At 36.5% G+C, this 16,728-nt stretch overlaps 2 protein-coding genes across 2 annotated transcripts in view; both read left to right on the forward strand.

Moving 5' to 3' along the window:
- Nucleotides 1-14,673, forward strand: part of LOC131054285 (uncharacterized) — a 39,147-nt gene extending 24,474 nt beyond the window's left edge. The window contains exon 6 of the mRNA XM_059212368.1: nucleotides 14,417-14,673. Coding sequence (XP_059068351.1) covers nucleotides 14,417-14,673 — 257 coding nt within the window. The remainder of the gene's footprint in view (nucleotides 1-14,416) is intronic.
- Nucleotides 14,674-15,433: 760 nt separating this feature from the next.
- LOC131039107 (cytochrome P450 71AU50-like) lies at nucleotides 15,434-15,910 on the forward strand. Its single transcript, XM_057971760.1, has one exon. The coding sequence runs from the start codon at nucleotides 15,434-15,436 to the stop codon at nucleotides 15,908-15,910; it is 477 nt and encodes a 158-aa protein (XP_057827743.1).
- Nucleotides 15,911-16,728: the final 818 nt, after the last annotated feature.

The raw sequence follows: 16,728 nt of genomic DNA on the forward strand, positions 1-16,728 counted from the left end.
CTCTTATAGAGAGAAGAGACCTACCTCTCTTCTTGTCCAACCTAAAAGACCTCAACCTAACCATCCAGCTACCAAAGATGAGAACATTCCTCCTTCAACAAATATACCTTAGTCTTCTTAGCCTTCTGCTAAGACTAGACATAATCGTTGTGTGAGAGAACATCGACGAAAACTGTTAGACAGTTCAAATAACCAGAAGACAATTGAGAGGGGGGATGGGGGGGTGAATCAGTTGTCATAGATTACCAAAACTATTAGCAATTTAAAACTTTAATACCGGAAGCCAAAAGATTAATACCAGAATAGCAGTTAAACCAATTAAGCATAAACAATAATCATAGAATAAAAACCATCCATATGACACCAAGAATTATACGTGGAAAATCCGATAAAGGGAAAAACCACAATGGGAAACCTACCCACAACTAGATAATACTTCTGCAGTAAGTATGTGAATTACAATTAAGGGGCCTGCACTTGTAGGAAGGCCAACAACCTAGAGTGCACTTCTCATCACAAAAGGAGCCGCACTGACTACACAGAAATCCAGACTACAATCCAGAGAAGTGTTGAACTGCAAAAGATAGCATCTCCTATGCCTGAGTATAGTTTTGGTTAAGCTCAATACCGAAGGACTAATTCCTCTTACATAAACCTAATTCAATCTCCAATGATATACCAAATACTTTGCTTGAATGATATTACATTATTTGCACATTACATTCCTTGACCATGACCTCTAACATAACCATGATAATCTACAATGAGATCTTACATCTATATATACAAACCCTCAACCATAAACAATTAGGTCGGCCACCAAATAATAAACCAATTACATAATTACAAACCATGTCGGCCTTAGACCAAACAAATAATATCCAACACATAAGACATCCCAGAAATACATTGAGAGGTCCAATCCACACATTACATTAAAGCCAGTCCATAACCTAGACCAACCAGGACCCAATATAGGTTCACACGTGACAACACTGATTTTCATCTACCAAGTCTCGAACATGATCACCAACAACATCCTGAAACTCCACCAAAAGCTGCACCAACACCACTTATGCAATTCATCAAGGATCTTCATCAAAATCTCTTCCGGTGAAACCCTCACCGGAACTAGAAACTAAGCTTCTAGGATAGCATCCGATCACTAGACCAAAACCAACTTACCAAATATGAGCATGAGTATCATGAACAAGCCAATTCCATCACCAAATCATACCGGAGCCTACCAGATCATGCTGGATTTAAAACAACAAGAAACCACTCAACCTATCGGGACCAGAAGAGTGTCGGTAAAGCATCCAAACATCTAGTGTTGGCATTAATGACAAAACATCAATGCAACAAATAATCAATTCCACCAAATGGCCAACAATCTCCCCCTTTGGCATTGATGGAAACACTAGATGTGAAAAACATCTAAGTACCAAGAAATGCCAAGCAAGTCTCTCCCAATGGAAGACAACCAACAATCTCCCACATACAGCCTTGAATGTCAATATCTCTCCCCCTATGACTTTTTCTTTTTCTTTCTTTGTCTTTTTCACATCAATATCTCTCCCCCTTTGACATCAATGCCAAAAATCAGATAAAAATATAAAAACAAAAACATAAACCACTGAATAAAAAAACTGACTACTCCCCCTAAGTAGTAGCATCCCACATCAGTGCTAAAATGAATGGCATCTCTGATAATGCATGTCAGACTGATGCCAAACCGCATCAATCAAGTCTCTACCAAAGGGGCAGAAACTCCCAATTTGTCTCTCGGGTACTCAAATGATTCCTTGGGCAAAGGTTTAGTGAAAATATCTGCAATCTTCTCTTTAGTGTTCACATAAACTAGTCTAACTTCATTTTCTTCCACCTTTTCTTTGAAAAAGTTATACTTGATAGATATGTGTTTTTTTTTAAAATGAAATACCGGATTCTTTGATATATCAATAGCAGTAGAGTTATCACAAGGAATAATGATCAGTGCATCACAATCCACCTTTATATCTTTCAACATTTGCTTCATCCATAAAATGTGTGTACAGTTAGTAGCAACAACAACATACTCAGCTTCAGAAGGAGATAAAGAGGTACATGATTGTTTCTTGCTGATCCATGAAACCAACATCTTTCCAAGAAAGAAAGCTCCACCGGAAGTGTTTTTCTAGTCATCAATATCTCCAGCCCAATCAACATCTGTATATGCACATAAAGTGAAGTTATCATCCTTAGGGTACCACAAACCATATTCTGATCTACCTTTCAAGTATCTAAAAATCCTTTTCACCGCAATCTCATGATTTTCTGTAGGATCACTTTGAAATCTTGAAACAATACAAACAACATTCATAATGTCAGGCCTAGTCTGAGTCAAATAAAGAAAACCTCCAATCATAGATTTGTATCTTGTAGGATTTATCGGTGCAGAAACATCTTTTCTTGTCAATTTCTCACTTGTAACCATGGGAGTACTTACCAGTTTAGAATCTCCCATACCAAAATTCTTCAACAATTCCTTAGCATATTTTGTTTGACAGATGAAAATACCTTTGTCAGTCTGAGTAATCTACAAACCTAAGAAAAATTTCATCTCACCAATCATAGACATCTCAAATTATTTCTCCATATTCTTAGAAAATTCTATGCATAACTTATCTTCACCTCCAAAAATAATGTCATCAACAAATACTTCAATATTCAGTATATCATCATCAGTGATCTTATAATATAAATTACTGTTAGCATTGCCCTTAGTAAAACCAAGCTTCAAAAGATATTTATCCAACCTTGCATACCAAGCTCTAGGTGCTTGATTCAATCCATATAAAGCTTTCCTTAACCTGCAAACCATATTTGTATTATCTAATATTGAAAAACCATTAGGTTGCTCAATATAAACTTCCTCATCAAGATCCCCATTCAAAAATGCACATTTAACATCCATCTGATAAACCTTGTAGTTTTTATAAGCAACATAGGCAAGAAATAATCTTACAGCTTCAATCCTAGCTACAGGTGCAAAAGTCTCTCCATAATCAATTCCTCCCCTCTGAGAATATCCTTTACAAACCAATATAGCCTTATTCCTTATAACTTGACCATCCTCATTCAATTTATTCCTAAAAAACCCATTTAGTTCCAATAACATTTTTATTTTTACACCGGGAAACCAAGGTCCATGTGTTATTTTTTTCAATCTGATCTAATTCTTCTTCCATATCTTTCAACCAATATTCATCTCTACATGCCTCAATTAATGGTACCAGTTCAACTTGTGAAATTAAACATACCTCATTAGTTACCAGCCGCCTTCTTGTCATCACTCCATTGCTCTTATCCCCAATGATATAATCTTCTGAATGATTCAATCTCACATACCTTGGAGTCTTCTGAATTTCTGTTCCTCTTCCCTGTTCTTCAGTCACTATAGAATTCTCTGATACTGCCAGAGTAACTGGTTCAACACTCTATTCTGGTAAAGGTGCTACCGGTTTAGATATAATCATTTCCACTGTCGGTTCCTTATCATAAACTCCAATTTGACTTTTGTTCAGCTCATCTACTTTGACATTGGAACTCTCCACAATTCTATGCAATCTCTTATTATAACATCTATATGCTTTGCTTTCATTAGAATAACCAAGAAATATGCCTTCATCATATCTAGGATTAAATTTCCCATTGATATCATCTCTCCTGATATAATGTTTACTACCAAAAATTCTGAAATACTTAACTGTAGGTGTATTGGCAAACCATAATTCATAAGGTGTCTTGTCAGTTCCTCCTTTGATATGTACTCTGTTGAATGTATAAACCATTGTTCTCACTACTTCTCTCCGATAGATATGAGGTAGAATAGCTTCCATCATCATTGTTCTAGCAACATCCAAGATAGTTTTGTTCTTCCTTTCCACAACTCCATTCTATTGAGGTGTCCAGGGAGAAGAAAATTGTCTTCTTATACCATGCTTCTCACAAAAGTTATTAAACTCACCGGATGTGAATTCTCCACCATGATCTGACCTCAAACATTTAATCTTCAATCCTGTCTTAGTTTCCACTTTAGCCTTAAAGATTTTAAACTTTTCAAATACTTCGGTTTTCTTTTAGAAAAGTAACCCACATCACTCTAAAATAATCATCAATGATTAGCATGAAATATCTATCACTTTGAAAACTTTTAACTCTAGCAAGGCCAAACAAATCAGTATGAATAAGATCAAGAACATCATTTGCTTTAACTTGTATACTCCTAAAAGAGGTTCTGACCTGTTTACCCATTTGACATTCTTTACATACTGGATTATAGGGCTTCATAATCTTAGGTATATCCCTAACTGCCTTAGTTGAACTAATCTTCACAATGCAATAAAAATTCACATGACACAACCTTTTATGCCATATCCAACTCTCATCAATCTGTGTAATCAAACATGTGTGTTTTCACCGAAGTTCAAATGAAATATATTACCTTTTGTCTGTGTACCGGTTGCAATATCCAAATCAGATCTGTTAATGATTTTTCATTTTTCATCCTTGACTGTAATTGAAATCCCTTACTTACCAATTGTCCTACACTCAAAATATTATGCCTTAAACCTTCAACATAATAAACATTGTCAGTATTGTTCTTACCATCCAATGATATAGTTCCTTTTTCTTTGATCATACATGCTTTATCATCTCCAAATCTAACGAGACCACTATCAAATTCTTTCAAAGATAGAAAATTCCTTTTATCTCCAGTCATATGATGTGAACAACCACTGTCAATTACCCATTCATCCTTGTCTTCAATTTTAGCAGCAAGTGCCTTCTCTTTAGGTACATTCTCTTCAAGTGTTAGATCATCTTCTTTGATAGCCAGGAACATGCATTCCTTCCCATTGCTCGAACCACTAGCAAAGTCTTCTGCCAGTTCATCATCAGAATCAGTAATGCCTTCCTCATCTGCTATGTAGCATGATTTTTCTCTGTTTTTATTGTACTTATACTTGTTCTGATATCCAGGATTAGGCTTAAATGATCTTCTAACTCTTTCTTCAAATATTGAATTCCTTTCAGGACATCTAGATGCAAAATGACCAATCTTATCACATGCAAAATATTTAAAAGGTGCTTTTCCTTCAAACGTACTTCCTACCAGTCCTTTAGGTACTCTTCTAGCAAATAGTACTTCAAGTTGCTCAAACTCATCATCTTCTCTCTTCATATCTTCCAATCCCTTTCCATACAAATCTTTCCAGTCTTGTTTACTGGTTGTAGATGCAAATGCATGAAAATAAGGTTCATACTTCACAACTCTAGAAGGTCCAAATTCTTCAAGATCAAAAGCAGATAGTTTCCCAACCAAGGTATCTCTATTGAAAGATGTATTAGCCATTGTTCTCACCTCATTAATAGCAATAGCCTTCATTTTGTAAGCCGATGGTAGGGCTCTTAGAACTTTAGAAACAATTTCATCCTCACTTAGAGTTCCACCACAATATTGAATTCCCATATCAATCTCATTTACCCTTTCCATGAATGCAGTAATCCTTTCATCTTCTTCCATCTTCAGGTTTTCAGATCTCACCCAGTAACCATCAAGTTTAGCTTCATTGTAGGGTCACCTTCATTAAGAGTCTCCAACTTATCCCATATAGCCTTTCCAGATGATTTGTTGGTTAATTCCATTATTTGCTGATCAGAAAGTGCACATAAGAGGGCTTCTCTTTCTCTACAATAATTCTCAAGCTCCTTGTCTAGGTTTCCGGAGGAGGATTGCCAGATCCTAGATTATAAGGTATGGTCCACCATTCTGTGTGATCTCCCAAATCTCCTTACCAAGACATATCATATGAGTCTCCATCTGAATCTTCCATACTATGTAATTTGTTCCATCAAGCCTCAGAATATCCCTCCGAAAGATAGCTCTAGAAGAACTGGATGAACTTGAACTGTTAGTCACCATAGGATCTTCCTCAAGCGGTTAAGCTTTCTGTAGAGAGGACCAAAGCTCTGATACCAATTGTTAGATAGTTCAAATAATCGGAAGACAACTGAGAGGGGGTGGTGAATCAGTTGTCACAGATTACCGGAACTATTAGCAATTTAAAACTTTAATATCGGAACCCAAAACATTAATACCAAAATAGCAGTTAAACCAATTAAGCATAAACAATAATCACAAAATAAAAACCATCCATATGACACCAAGAATTATACATGGAAAACCCAGTAAAGGGAAAAACCATAGTGGGAAGCCTACCCACAACAAGATAATACTTCTGCAATAAATATGTGAATTACAATTGAGGGGCCTGCACTTGTAGGAAGGTCAATAGCCTAGAGCACATTGCTCATCACAAAAGGAGCCTCACTGACTACATAGAAATCCAGACTACAATCCAGAGAAGTGTTGAACTACAAAAGATAGCATCACCTATGCCTGAGTACAGTTCCGGTTAAGGTCAATACCGGAGGACTAAATCCTCTTACATAAACCCAATTTGATCTCCAATGATCGACCAAATCCTATGCCTAAGTTATATTACATTATTCGCACATTACATTCCTTGACCATGACCTCTAACATAACCATGATAATCTACAATGAGATCTTACATCTATATATACAAACCCTCGACCATAAACACTTAGGTCGGCTACCAGATAATAAACCAATTACATAATTACAAACCATGTCGGCATTAGACCAAACAAATAATATCTAACACATAAGACATCCCGGAAACACATCGAGAGGTCCAATCCATACGTTACATTAAAGTTAGTCCATAACCTAGATCAACCGAGACCCAATATAGGTCCATGTGCTACAACAATGATCTCCATCCACTAACTCTCGAACATGATCACCAACAACATCCTGAAACTCCACCAGAAGCTGCACCAACACCACTTATGCAATTCATTAAGGATCTTCATCAAAAGCTCTACCGGTGAAACCCTCGCCGAAACCATAAACTAAGCTTCTAGGATAGCATCCGATCACCAGATCAAAACGAACTGACCGAATATGAGCATGAGTACCGTGAACAAGCCAGTTCCATCACCAAATCATACCGAAGCCTACCGGATCATGTCGGATCCAAAACAACCAGAAGCCACTCAACTTACCGGGACCAAAAGGGTGCCAGTAAAGCATCCAAATAGTTAGTGTTGGCATCAATGACAAAACATCAATGCAACACATAATCAATTCCACCAAATGGCCAACAAAAATGTCATGCTAGAGCTCATGAAGTTGTTTCTCAAACTATTCAATCTCCCAAAACACCAACAGTTGACATGATTCCATTTTCTCCCTAGCAAGATGTTGAACCTAAATCTGCAAATCATAAGCTACAAAAAACATGTGATGGTTTTACTTCTATTCATGTTAGAGCTCCTCTTTTTATAAATCTTGATGAAGAAATAGGTGAAAATGTTATTCATAATGGCAATACAACTCCTAATGCTTCTAATAGTGAATATGAATATGTTGATGTTGACAAACATTTATCTACAAAATTTTCAAAAGCCTTAATCCTAGCTCCTAGAAACAAACAAAGTGACTTAGCACATGAGCATAGTCCTTTTTTGGATCTTGTGATAGCTCCATCTATTATGCTCGATGTCGCTCCTCTGGCATGTTTCTCGCCTTCTCGAAATAATGATCAGCAAGGTCGGAAGGTGGATGTCGTGCTAGACTAGCTGCATTAGTACCGCAGATTCTCCACCTCTCTCCTTTCTTTCTCTCTTGTCACCATTCTTCTATGTGTATCCCTATTCTTCTATTTGTTGTCCGTAGTGATGTCTACTTGAGGACAATGCAAAGCATTGAGATCTCTTTTGGTCTCTTTCATGTTGACTCAAAAGACACATGCGTTCCCTTTCTTCCAAGATGGTTTCCTTTCTTTAGGGAATGAGGACTATTCTATGCATATATATACATGATATACATGAGTTATCATACATCATACTGACCTCGAGGAAAGGCAAATCCACCTTGTGCTTTGTGTTTTGTGCTCATTATCCTTGGGTTTATTCCTCGATTGGGGGCTAAATCCTTGCGATAATGTGCTCTCTCTCTTTTTCTCTCTGAGGTGTATCCTACCTTAAACAAATCGCTCCCGATAAGGTGTGCGTGATCACTTTAACGTGGGGGCATACACTCCATTCATATTTTCCTTCTTGATACTTAAAAGTTACTTAGTGGACTTTGGATTTTCTTTGTAATTTTTGGTATCCTTTATTTTCATGACTCATAGTGAGGGGAACTTTACTATTTGCAGTCATGGTTCTCCCTCTTGATCTTCCATTTTACTTTGTCAATCGAAGTCATAAGATCCTTAGTCCACTAGAGAATTGGTTTATATTGCCTCCTTGACGTGGTAAAAGTCTTTCAATATTGTCTCCTTGTACTTTACCAGTAGTATTGGTGTATGCTTATACTCCCACTAAAGCTGGGGCTAAATGCAGCATCATAAAATTATGACCCTTGCAATTTTTTACCGCATTTGGTTCTTTGCATTAGTAGACGAAACCCTAAGCCTGATCAGAGACCTGAAACATGCTCATGCCATCAATAGCTTGCATTTTTTCATCATACTACACTACCTTTTGCTGTTGCCTGTCCTAAATCAGGGCTGGACAAGGGTATGGCACTCTTGTCCTCTCAGGACAGGAGCGTGGCACCCTTGTCCTAGCCCTATTTTGGGCCCCCTTTGGTCCCCCTCTTGCATTGGGCTTGTCAATTGTTGAGCGGGAAAGTCTTACTATGTTGGCCTAAGATGAGAAATAACCTAAACACCCTAATTGGCAAGTATATAAGGAGAACTTCCCCTCCTATTTCATAAGTGGAAAGAAGTGAAGTTGATCATAAGTGAAAATAAGCAATAAGCGAAATCAAGTGCAAGCATTCAACCATTCAAACATTCAACCATTCATTCAAGTATTGAGAATTTCAAGTCTCGTTTAAAGGCTAGGTGATGCATTCAGGACAAGGATTCAACCATTGAAGAGGATATTTCTATCAACATTCTTGAGACATCCTATTTTACATATCCATTCAAGAAAATTCATCTACACATGTATCGACCTTTCAATTACATCCCCTCCTTGAGGTGGATTTACTTCAAACATTTCCTTTCATTTACTTGCATAATTTGTCAACCACTTGGTTAATTTCAAAATGGGGTTTGACCCGAAAGAAAACCCCCAATCCCAACAACATTTCCCTCTCTTTTCTGTGTGTAGGTTGTAGGTGCGCAATTGTAATTGCAAGTTTAGGTTTCATTTTCAGAGATGGAAAAACCCTTTTCAGCATGCAGATTTTTCGGAGAACCGTGCATAACTTACACACGGTCCATGCAACTTTTGCTCAGATTTGCAGGGAAGCTTTGTCTCAACATTCTACTGCTAATTCCAGGTGCACAGCTTCATCCCGCATCTCTATCTCAAGATATAATCGTTTCTTGGTCATTTCTACACTTAGTCTCAATTTGCTTACTTCAACTAGTCTATTACAAAAGAGGGTTAATTTACTTTCCTAATACCTTCCAAATTTATTGCAATTCACTTAGTACTCAATCTATTACCATTGGGGATTGGATCTAGTGAATTCAACCCCTCTTTTGAATGTAATGTGTCAAAAATTGAAGGGAATCCTTTGTGAAACTTTCATCCCTGTTTTGAGGGGATTAAATCTTTCCACTTGATCTCCCCTCATCATTTTTCACCATATTACACCTTCTTCAATGCTCATCTTTAATGTTGTAGACTAATTGAAGATATGTTGAAGATGTGATTGCTGAATAGAGGATTTTGAGTTGAATAGAGGATTTAGAGTTGATGGAATTTACTAGCAAATATCAATATGTATACAGAGGATTTGACGTGAGATAGTTAAGATTACATCTCCAACACTCCCCCTTAATCTCAACTACAATTCAAATTTCGTCTTCACTTCTTTCACTGATGCTTCTGCATCTAAAATCTTCAAATACTAGGGATCAAACCTAGGAAATCCCATACTACTGGTGGGATGCTCTAACAATGAGCTCTAGCCCTCTTGGTTACCAGTCCATCATAGGTTTAGGTGTGACTCACTTGTTTTATCAACACCTCCCATAGAGTTACACTGCTGGTTCTCGTGGATCCTAGTGGGCTTTGGTGGCCTCAAACATTGCTTACATTGAACAAAAATAATACAACATTCAACTATATTGCTTCTTTATCCATAAACAAATTTACACTTATATTTTCATAACAAACACATTTTATCCTCCTATGGTGATAGCTTGTATCCTTTTATGACTTTTATAATTTCTTTTATAAAGTTCTCTTTCCTACATTGTTCTATAGACTTTAGATATGATCAAAAGTTTCAATTCTACACCATTTTTTACTCTCTCTCAACCTAGACAAATACTCCTCCAAACTTCTTAAACATTCTACACTAGAACCAACTTCAAAATGAACAACACACAACATAGACCTACTATGACACCTAAACTCTCTAGCTAGTGACCTCTTTAAAATCAAATCAAATTTCAAACCTTTCTAAAATTTTACAACTTTTATATCTTTGAACTTGAGATCACTTTCTTTAAGCATATTAAAAAAATAAAAATGGTAATCACCTATTCTCCAACAATTGCAATTGTACATTGATAGTGGCTCCAACAATTAGAACTTCTTTAGCTCAAACTTTAGGAACTCCAAATATTCCTATGGTTGCGAAGTGTGGGCTAGCAACACCTTTGATGTACAGTGGAAACAAATTGAGCAGATCCAAAAGTATTTGATTACAAACAAGTTCAAACACAAAAGATTTGTTCCCTATGATATCATGTTGAGTGAAGTGGGGGCTGCCCCTATGGAGGCAATCACTTTGACGAGGCTCATTTTTTATTTGAAAAGAATTGAGAAAATGGAAGAGGGTTGATGGCCTAAGATCGTCTTCTATGATGTATTATGCAAAAGAAAGAAGACTTGGATGTGACAAAAGAATGAATGGTTTAGAAAATGGGATATTTACTTAAAAATGTACCCCACGAATAGTAAGGAGATAAAGGGTTATGTTATAGATAAGTTTCACAAGCACACTTGGTTTAAGGAGCTAGGGAGGAAGAAAAAATATTATATTGAAGAGTTTAACCCCTCTTATAACCATCAACAAAAAAGTGTACATAGGGGCAAATTTATCGTGGACAACCAAAATCCTCATTGCTCAATTAAGAACTAATCTCATCAGCTTCGATGTGAAACTGGATGTTGGAAAAGACCTAAAGAAACTTGGGAGGAAAGAGTGTGCATTTTTTGCACTTCACGTAAGGTTGAAATAAAAAAACACTAATTTCTAGAATGCAACGCTTTCAAGGCCAGCAAGGACAACTATGAAACACTCTTATGATCAACTCTTGGGACAATTTATTTAGTGAGGGGTTTGTGGAGAAGCTAGGGGCTCTCATCATCACGCTACACAAGAAAAGAGTTGTAATGTAGAAGTTGATTCTTAAAGGGGTCTGTCCCATAGGCTATATTTAGCCTCGTGGATGTTAAAATTATTTCTTCTTCTTCTTCTTCCACCTTTTTTTCTTTTCAAATTGACTTCAGACGTTTCACTTTTTTTTGCATGCTGGGGTGCATCTCCTTTTGCGTCCATGAGTCATTTTCTTCTTCATACAGGACCAATTTTCTACGATTCAATTTCCCTTAGACTCTTTTTCTGGTCTACAACCCCCTTGCAAGATTAAAAAAAGACACTGACTTTTTCTCTGACAATGTACGCCATCAACATAAACAATCTTGCTTTCAAATACCACAACCTCAGTGTTTTGTGACCTCATTAAATTCTGTGACCACTTTATTATTTGGTCATTTTTCGCCTTCACCCACTTCTTTGGTTTTTTCTTTCTGTAAGTGGCTTTCTCACACTTCAGGCGACAATGTTTCCTAAGCAATCATTTCCTTGTGGCTCAAACTTTATGGTTGCAAAGTGTGGGCCAACATCACCTCTAAATGTACAGTGGAAACAAATTGAGCAGATCCAAAAGCATTTGATTACAAACAAGTTCAAACTCAAAAGCTTTGTTCCCTATGATATCATGTTGAGTGAAGTGGGGGATGCGCATATGGAGGCAATCGCTTTGACGAGGCTCATTTGTTATTTGAAAAGAATTGAGCAAATGGAAGAGGGTCGATGGCCTAAGATCGTCTTCTATGACGCATTATGCAAAAGAAAGAAGACTTGGATGCGGCAAAATAGCAAATGGTTTAAAAAATGGGATATTTACTTGAACATGTGCCCCACGAATAGTAAGGAGATAAAGGCATATGTTATAGATAAGTTCCACAAGCACACTTGGTTTAAGGAGGTAGGGAAGAAGAAAAAATATTATATTGAGGAGTTTAACCCCTCTTATAACCCTCAACAAAAAGCATACATAGGGGCAAATTTATCGTGGAAAGTCAAAATCCTCATTGCTCAATTAAGAACTAACTCTCATCAGCTCCGATGTGAAACTAGACATTGGAAAAAACCTTTAAAAACTTGGGAGGAAAGAGCGTGCATTTTTTGCACTTTGGGTAAGGTTGAAACAGAAAAACACTTCATTCTAGAATGCAACGCTTTCAAGGCCAGCAGGGACGGCTATGAAAACACTCTTATGGTCAGCTCTTCAGACAATTTATTCAGTGTGGGGTTTGTAGAGAAGCTAGAGGCTCTCATCATCACGCTGCACAAGAAAAGAGCTGTAATGCAAAAGTTGATTTCTGAAGGGGTCTGTCCCATAAGCTATATTTAGCCTCCGTTAAAATTATTTCTTCTTCTTCTTCCACATTTTTTTCTTTTCAAATTTACTTCAGACTTTTCATTTTTTTATTTATTTTTCATCCTGGGGTGCATCTCCTTTTGCGTCCACGATTCATTTTCTTCTTCATACAGGACCAATTTCCCACGATTTAATTTCCCTCGTTTCCTGGTCTACAACCCCCTTGCAAGATTTAAAAAAGACACTGACTTTTTCTTGACAATGTACGCCATCAGCATAAACAATCTTCCATTCAAATGCCACGACCTCAGACTTTTGTGATCTCATTAAATTCTGCGACCTCTTTATTCTTTGGTGATTTTCTACCTTCAACCACTTCTTTGTTTTCTTTCTTTCTGTAAGTGACTTTCTCACACTTCAGGCGACAGTGTTTCCTAGGCAGTCATTTCCTTGTGGCACCATCCTTCTACGTTTTCCTCTCCCAAACAGGCAGCCTCAAAACTACTACTTCATCTATCTTTGACTGGCTCCCTCCTATGAATAGTGCTGCGACTTCTTGCAGATTTCGAATGGCTCTATTCCCTTTGAAAACTTCCATGATCTGTTTTATCTTATGGGAGTGGATACAACCTCTAATATGGGGTGTACATTTTCAAGCTCTTATTTTAGGGACAAGTTAGCAAAAGGTCTACATTCTTTGCCATTTCAACTTCTTTCTAGTGGAATTCTGTGTCTTCTTTTTCTTCATTGCTTCACAGAAGCACATGCACACCTACAGACTCATATACTAGACCAGCATCTTCTCTGTCTGTTTCTGCTAGAACTCTGACTTTTTCCTCACCCTAGTTATCTTACAGCTCTGCCCTACCCCGATCTCCTGGCTCTGATACCGGATGTTGGAAAGAGGAGGGAGAGCAGAGATAGAAAATAAACATACAAGTTTATATATTAATCAAATAAAACATAACATTAGCTGAGTAAGCTTCTGCTCTTATATTCAGACTTCATGACTTTCTTCAGACATACAACTTCTTACATCTAACAGCTCTACGGAGCTGTACCCTGCCAAGAGAACGAATATCAAAATGCAGAGCTATACAATATATAGAGAGCTATGCATCCACAGTGGAGAGAATGAACACAATAAAATATTATATTTTAGACCAACTATAAAGACTAGGAAACTTGCTGAAATGGCAGTGAGCAGTTTGGAGAAGTTAATGCCAAATCTTTTCAAATCTTGTCAAAATCTGTCTTCAATGCTCATCATTAATGCTGCAGACTTATTGAAGATATGTTGAAGATATGATTGCTGAATGGAGGATTTGGAGTTGACGGAAGCTGCTAGCAAATATCAATATGTATACGGAGGATTTGAGATGAGCTAATTGAGATTACATCTCCAACATGGGACAACAAGCGCTTTGACCGGTTGAAGAGGATCCAACTAAAGGGCCGGGTGACTGATTCGGGTAGCGCCCGGCAAGGAGGATAAAATGAGCTGTGCTTTGTATACATCGAGACATTGTCCCCCAATGGAAATCTAAAGAGATCTGCGGTGGTCGAAGATTGGGGAGCCTGCATAAGCAGTGCGGTGCCCTTGGCTCGTAAAAAATAAATAGATCCATGTGGGTAACTAGTGAGGCTGCTGCACACAAGATTCCATCTGCCACAAAAGACGGAAGGCCGGAAATTGGTGAGTTTCCAGCTGCTTGTTTGGAGTGGCTGGACGAGACGTATGAAGAATATGCACCAGCGGTTGGACACCGTTTTCGGCAAAATAATAGATGAACATGTGAAGCGCAAGGCGAGGCGCGACGCAGAGGAGGAGGAGGAGGAGCAACAAAAGGACTTGGTTGACGTGCTTGTGGGCACGGAAATCACACTAGAAGATTAGAAGCCTATACTTATGGTAAGTCAATCTAATCACAATATTATTTTCATGTTTATCGTGAAAGTGTATTTGCATTTTTTTTTAAATAAATATTATAATATTGAAAGTTAAAGATGCTCATTTACTAAATTGATAAATCTACCAGTACAATTATAAAACATATAATGTGGAACAAAGAAAGCATGTGAGAAAATTGATAATGGTAAGTCTTTTATATTAATTTGAAGAGTATATTAAATTGATAATTTCACATATTAAATTGTAGACAAAATTTATTTCAATTAAAAAATTAAACATTTAATAATGTGAAAATTGTCAATAATGACAAGGAATTGGATTTATTGGAGGGATCACAATTAAAGGGAATCATCATTGTTCTTGAAAATATTTGACTTAATCTTTTAGTTGAACTAAGAAGATTGTGTCATGTGAAAGGTTACAAGAGGTGTTATTAATCACACCTTTTATATTAACTTAAAATACATTTAATTAATATTGATTTCTTTTATCAAATTATAATTTCTATTATACAATTTAATTTACTCATTGCATTGTATTCTATTGATTATATGAATTTATTTGACTTAATTTATGCCTATGTATGTAGCTAATGTTTGGTGCTGCAATAGATACATCAACAACTACTTTGGAATGAGCAATGAGTGAATTATTAAGAAACCCAAGTATGATGAAGAAATTACAAGAATAAATTAGCTCTATAGTGGAAAAAGATGAGACAATAACAAATTCTCATATTTTAAGCATGGAATACTTGCATTGTGTGGTGAAAGAGACATTAAGATTATATGCACTAGGCCCCTTGCTCGTGGTTCATGAATCTACAGAAGCTTGTATTGTGGAAGGATTTGATCATGACTACTTGATACCAGCAAAAACAAGGCTTATAGTTAATGCTTGGGCTATACGAAGAGATCCAAGAGTATGGATACAACCCTTGGAATTCAAGCCTAAGAGATTTATGGATAAAATTTTTGATATAATCAAAGATCCAGAATTAAGCATGATTCTTTTTGGGGTGGGAAGGGGAGGTTTCCTTGGTGCTTCCATGGGCATTTCCATTGTTGACGTTGCATTAAGATATTTATTTCACTACTATAATTGGAGAAGTGAAGATGAGATAGATATGAATGAATATTTTGGAGCAACCATTCTTAGAAAAGAGCATCTATTTGCTATTCCAACTTGGAGGTTAAGTTTAAATGCACTTTCATCCCTCTAAATATAACTACTATAGATAGTTTTCTAGTTCCTTTTCACTCAAACAACGTAAACGATGAATTTTATAAATAAATACTCATCTCATTGTGAGATGAATAAAAGTTAATGTTGTAATGTATTCCTAATTCTCTATCTTTGGATTGCAAGGTTCCCCCTTCAAAAATGGGTGCCCAGTAGGAAGGTTCATCTGTTTGTTTAGAGGGCACCTCCTGCCATGCTTCTTGGACTACTATTCATCGTACGAAAAAAGTCAATCCCTTACTATGCCTAATATGTAGATTATACTATTGGGGCCTAAGTTGGGCCTCAAATTTGATGTTTACTGATTGACCATACGATTTTTTTCTTGTGTTTTCTACTTTTTGTCTCTCTGCACCTCTATTGTGTTCTTGATTTGGTTCTCTATTATTTTGTCTTTGGTTTTGTTGGTTACAACAAGTTTATAACCATCCCGCTTTGTATCAGGTTTTGGGCCCTGAAAAAAAACCCACTTATCTTAATCAAAAACATGTTATGAATTAAACTATTTTTAATAGATTCGTTCATCATTATACACATTTTACCTAATATGTTATGGCTCAACACATAATAAACAACCCCTTTAAAATCATGTTTATTAGAAAGAAAAATAAAACTTTCTTAATAATGTTTTTAAGTTATGGTTCAATAAATAATAACTTTCTTTTATAACATGCTTATAAATAGAATTTGTTTATTTATAATTTTATGTGAGAATTTATATCTATTGATATACTATTTAGCAAGCTCATCAAGTGACAACCTATCGATGTAGTCATGTTTTGAATAATATTAGTTGAA

The sequence above is a fragment of the Cryptomeria japonica genome, chromosome 10 (genome assembly GCF_030272615.1).
Source record: "Cryptomeria japonica chromosome 10, Sugi_1.0, whole genome shotgun sequence".
Classification (NCBI taxonomy): Eukaryota; Viridiplantae; Streptophyta; class Pinopsida; order Cupressales; family Cupressaceae; genus Cryptomeria; species Cryptomeria japonica.